Source organism: Myotis davidii, unplaced genomic scaffold (genome assembly GCF_000327345.1).
Source record: "Myotis davidii unplaced genomic scaffold, ASM32734v1 scaffold2493, whole genome shotgun sequence".
NCBI lineage: Eukaryota > Metazoa > Chordata > Mammalia > Chiroptera > Vespertilionidae > Myotis > Myotis davidii.
Window position 1 is genome coordinate 17,543 of NW_006284824.1, and position 5,662 is coordinate 23,204.

Below are 5,662 nucleotides of genomic sequence, written 5' to 3' on the forward strand. Positions count from 1 at the left end.
GCTCACCTTGTACTATCCCTGCCTCAGCTCTGTAACCAGCCTTTTCTTCAAGGAGCTCTGGTTCCTCTTCGTGGAGACAGTATTAAAGAATCGTGATCTGGGTGCTAGGTGGGCTGATTGCTATAGAAATATTGTTGCTTCTACCCACTCTCTATGGACAAAGCTAGGAAATAGATGGATGTACAGAATTAGAAAAAGGTAAAGATAAAGAATTATGAACAACGAAGTGATAACAAATACATATCTATCCACAAGTGCATCTTAAAATCAAATGAATAAAAAAATCTGATGAACAGAATAAATTGGTGAATGTAATAGAATCAGGGGCATGGAAAGGGAGTGGACTGACAGTTCTCAGGGTGGGGGAAGGGAGTGTGGGGGTGCGGGAAGAGAATGGACAAAGATCTTACACCTATGGATGAGGACAGTGTAGGGGGGAGGGGCGAGGGCCTGGGGTGGGGTGGGAACCAAGTAGAGAGGAGCTATGGGGTGGGGAAGAGGAACATCTGTAATAATCTGAACAATAAAGATTTTTAAAAAAGAACACGAGGAAGGCAGGATTGTGGAGGCAATGTGGTTGCAACAGAGATGTTAGCCCATCTATGGTGAGCTCGGCAGCTGGGATGGCCCTTCAGAGGGGCCTGTGCTTTGATATCTGTATGTTAGCTAACCACTGGGTAAGGGAAGTGCCCTGGGAGCAGGACTAATTTTGAGGCATTTCCCTTGGTCAATGGTGGGAGCAGAACTAATGTTCCCTGGGGCTGACAGCACTTCCTCCATGAGGGGTGGAGCCCAGAGCCATCAGCAGCCGCATTCCTAGCAGCTGGGGCATGCATGTGGGTTCTGAACAGGGGGTCAGGGTGGTGCATCACCTGTCTACTACACAGCTCAAGCTTCAGGGTCTTGCCTTTGTGAGGTCTGAGAGGAGGCCCTCTCAGTGTCTTCACATTGTCATATATTTTTGGAAACAAAATAGCTTTTAATTCCATTGCTTAAAATTAGTCCCTAAATTGTGCAAGCTTCAAGCCCCACTAATCCTGGATCTGCCCCTGAAAGGGAAAACCACTCAAACTAATCAATCCGTGCTGAGTAGAGTTCCCACCCAGGCTGTGCTGCTGTAACAAAGAGACCCTCACGACCAGTGAGTTAAAAACCACAAGTGTAATTCTCTGCCTCCTCAGGGGAGTGGCTCAGTTGGCAGGATGACCCTACTCAGTCAGCCAGGGGCCCAGGGTTTTGCTCCACAATCCCCTGGAGCGGGTGTTCTTAATCATTTTCATGCTCTGGACCTCATGCCAGCTTGGCAAAACTTCTCAGAAGAAAAGAAAATATACAGGGCAAAGGGATCCAATGTTCACTGTAAGGCAGTCATCAAAGTATTTTCAAATGTGATGTGGTAAGTTATGTGCTTCTACATCAATGTGTTAAATAAAAAATAACTCACGGCAGCTTTAATGGCTACGGTAGCTTACAAGTGGAGATGAGTATAAATGATGTTTTATGATGCCTGCTAGAAAATAACCCAATATGAAAATGTCTGTGATTTCTTCCCATGACAAAGTCCTAAGCTCTCCCAACACAATTGAGGTTTGTTGCCTACATTTGTAGCAGATGGGTGGTAAACCGAATCATGTCTCTCCAAAGACGCTCCTCATCCCTGGAACCTGTGGATATGGCCCCTGATGTGGTAACAGAGACGGTGAATGTGACTAAGGGTCCTGAGGTGGGAAGGTTATCCTGGGTTGTCCAGGTGGAGCCAAAGGATTTACAGGTTCCTTACAAGGGGGAGGCAAGAGGGACGGGCGGTGGGGGGAGGGACACTGGAAGCAAGAGATTGGAGATGGGAGCGATGTGAAGAAGGACACAAGCCAAGGAAGGCAGGTGACTTATAGGAGCTGAAAATGGCAAGGAAATGGATTCTGCTCTGAAATCTCCAGAAGAAACCAGCCCTGCCAACACCGTGGTTTTAGGATTCTGGTCTCCAAAATTGTAGAGTATAAGGCTGTAGAGCATTTTCATTTTGTTCTTTTCCTTCGGTGATGTTCCATTTTTATTTTACCATTTCAGTCATTTCTGAGTGTACAGGTTAGTAGTGTTAAGTATATTCTCTTGGACAGCCAATCTCCGGAACATTTTCATTTATAAGAATGAAACTTAGTACCCATTAAACAGCAATTGCCTGTGCCCCCTTCCCCAGCCCCTAGCAACCACCATTCTACTTTCTGTCTCTATGAATTTGCCTACTCTAAGTACCTCAGAGAATCATAGGGTTTTTTTCTTATCTTTTTGTGACAGACTTATTTCACTTAGCATAATGTCCTAAGATTCCTTTATGTTGTAGCATGTGTTAGAATTTCTTTCCTTTTTTAAAGGTGAATAATTTTCCATTGTTTGGATATTTCACATTTTGTTTATCCAGTCATCAGGTGATGGAAAATTTGTGTTGTTTTAAGTCAATAAATTTGTGGTAATTTGTTACAGAGGCCATAAGAATCTACTGCAGGAAGGAAATGTCAAATTTTGGATAGAGGTTAGTGAAAATAAAGGTTTTTTTTTCTACCCTTCCAAGTTCACAGGCCCACCCGAGTTCTCATGCCGGTTAGAAGCCCTGCAACGAGCCCTGTCCTCATCTGCACTGTGGAGCCTGGCTCTCCGCCGTGCCAGGTTCCAGGTAATGGGAAGGGGAAAGGAGCAGGGCTGCCCGCCCCAGGTTTGAAAGTCCAGTTCCTGGTGAGGTTGCAGTCACATGGCCACACCCAGTGTAGAGGATGCAGGAAATGTCATATTATACTTGGTGGCCCATTTCGGCCTCCATTTCTAGTTCTGAGCAAGGAAGGATGAGAGGGTTTGGGTGGACAAGGCAAAGTCAACTCCCAGATCCCCTCAAGGAACTCTCCAGGTGGGAGGAGTCAGGTGGCGGAGAGTACAGCCAAATTTCCACAATAAACCTCCGAGACAGGAGGCACTGGGGTTAGGGCTGCTGCCCTTGGCATGCATCTGCTGTGTAAACCTGGCAACTCTCGTGATCTCTCTGAGCAGCAGCTTTCTCCCTTTCAAGGTGGGAGAGAGAAGGGTACCTACCTCAGAGGTGTGAGAATTCACTGCTGTTGTGGGTGGAAAGCCTCCAGGACAGAGAGGAGCCGGGAGAGAATCTCTTCATTATACTCACTGTGCCCTGGCTGTTCCCACTGCCTGGGGTGCTGTTCCCCCAGCTGTCCCCAGGTTCCCTCCCTCCCTCCTTTAGGTCTTCAATCAGATGCCACCTTCCCCAACTGCCTTATAGAATGAAACCCCTTCTCTGCATACCTGACTCCATCTCCAGCTTAATTTTTCTCCAAAGCACTTCTTATTAGCTGACATCATATGTCTTTAGTTTATCATTTTGTTATTGTCTGACCCACCTACTGGAATGTCAGCTCCATGACGGGCAGGAAGGATTTGGGGTTTTGTTCACTGCTGGATTCTTGGTGCCTAGAAGAGTGTTGGCCTATAGTAGTTGCTCAATCACTACATTCTGGAATCAATGATTGACTGAACAGACAAACAGAGGGATGGGTTGGTCACAATCAGTTGGTTGAAGACCTTGGCTGTGCCTGAGATCCTGAGCAGACCCTCCATTCCTATTGGGGGCAGGTGGGACGGGGTAGGAGATCTGTCCTTTTCTTCACACTCTGCTGGCTCAGCCTCACTGACTTCCTCTTCCCACCAACAGAGGCCCTCACCTGTTGTTTCCCCTTCCCTAAGCAGCTTCCCTCTGGGAGCCTCAAGCCCCTTCATGGAAATGCTTCCTGGTATCCCCCCACCCCGCCCTCCACATTTCAGCAACCTGCAGAGAGATGAGCCTTCCTGCCCCACCGCCTCCTCATTTGGGAACCTATGACCTCTTCTTGTGGGGCTGGATCTGCCCACCCTGAGATTTGTCCCACTCAGGAGGTCACCCTCCTCCTCAGTTTCCCTATCCCAGGCTCCCCTGGTCCCGCCCTGCTCCTGGTCTCCCAGCCCAGGTCTGCCCTTGGCTCCATGCCAACCTCAGCCCCAGACCTCCTGTCTGTTGCGATGTGGAGCTGAGACAACAATTATATCCTAGACACAGTTGGGGTCAGAGCATCGGGAGACAGAGGCCAGAGAACCGGACAAGACTGAGTCCTCACGGTGGATGCTCTGGATCCAGGAACGAAGCCAGTGAGGGGCCTTAGGAGGATGAAGGACACCTTCAGGAGCTCCCCACTGACCCTCCAGCTGTGGCTGACCTCTGCCCTTGCTCTCCAGGAAGAGTCCCTTCTGCTGAGGAACCGGAGCTGCAGCTCCCGCCCACTCCCCAGGACCCGGGACCTGAGGCAGCTGCAGGTGAGTTGGGAGACTCAGGCCCAGCCCTGCCCTCACCTGGCCCCATTCCTCTGGCTTCTTAGGTGCTCCTTCCCCTTCTCCTTCTCACTTTTCTCTGTGTCTTTGCCCTCCCCAGCAGTCCCCCTCACCTCCTCTCCTCACCTGCTCACATTGACCTTCCCTCTCTCCTGTCTCCTGCCCTCACCTATTCCTTCCTCCGCCCTCCTCACCTGTTCTCTCTCACCTGTCTGTCTCCCTGCTCAGGTGTGGGAGCGCCCTGTGGCCTTGGAGGCTGAGCTGGCCCTGACACTGAAGGTCCTGGGGACCGTGGCTAACTCGACCCTGGGGGACATCCTGGACCAGCGCCTTCACACACTGCGCTACATCCACTCCAAGCTTCAGGCCTGTGTGAGTGCTCTGGGCTCCCAGGCCACGTCTGTGGGCTCTGACCACCCGTATGTCCCCGTGTGTGAGACCCTGTTCACTCACCACCCTCCTTCGCCCACAGGTCCCAGCTCAGTCCACAGCAGGCCCCAGGCCCGGGGCCACCTCTGCCAATGGCTGCACTGCCTCCAGGAGACCAGGAAGAAGGTGAGTGACTGGGGAGGAGAAATCAATGTCTGGGGGCAGCTGGGAGTCCAGACTTACAAGCCATTGACCTGTTCCTTCCTCCTCACAGGAGTCCCATGGCTACCTCAAAGCCTCTGTCACTTTCAATCTCTTCCACCACCTCACCCATGACCTGAAATATGTCTCCGGTGGAGACCTGTGTGTCTGACCCTGAGAGACACCTGCAACTGTCCCAGCATCTTAGATTTTATTTATGCACCAATTACCTCCCTTAGATTATTGCCTCCAGATGCTTATTTATTTATGAAGCCCCCCCGAAGATGTTTATTTTTGCACTTTCTATACAATGTATGAAAATAAACAACCTGTCTATGACATTGACCTGTTTATATGTGACTGTATGAATGAGTGCATGGCTGCATATGTGGCTGTGGCCCTCTGAGTGTGTGTACGAGTGTGGGAGGAGGAAGACAGGGAGTGAACAGGCATCAGGGAGGGTGGGAAAAAGATAGGAGGGGAAGCCCAGCTGGAGTGGCTCAGTGGTTGAGCGTCACCTTATGAACCAGGAGGTCACAGTTCAATTCCCGTTCAGGGCACATGCCTGGGTTTCAGGCTCAATCCCCAGTGTGGGACTTGCAGGAGGCACGTCATATGGATATTTCTGGTCTTAGAGTAGAAATAAGAGCATTGAAAACAGTGGACTGTTCACTGGCCCTCACTCTGCTAAGAAATTATATGAGGGAGAGAGGAGGTGAAGGATTGAAAA

The 5,662-nt window shown here is 50.0% G+C and overlaps 1 protein-coding gene across 1 annotated transcript in view; it reads left to right on the forward strand.

Annotated features, from left to right (window-relative positions):
* Positions 1–5,104, forward strand: part of LOC102768489 (interferon lambda-3) — an 8,237-nt gene extending 3,133 nt beyond the window's left edge. The window contains 5 exon segments of the mRNA XM_015557658.1: positions 4,270–4,347; positions 4,591–4,734; positions 4,835–4,862; positions 4,865–4,917; positions 5,006–5,104. Coding sequence (XP_015413144.1) covers positions 4,270–4,347; positions 4,591–4,734; positions 4,835–4,862; positions 4,865–4,917; positions 5,006–5,104 — 402 coding nt within the window.
* Positions 5,105–5,662: the final 558 nt, after the last annotated feature.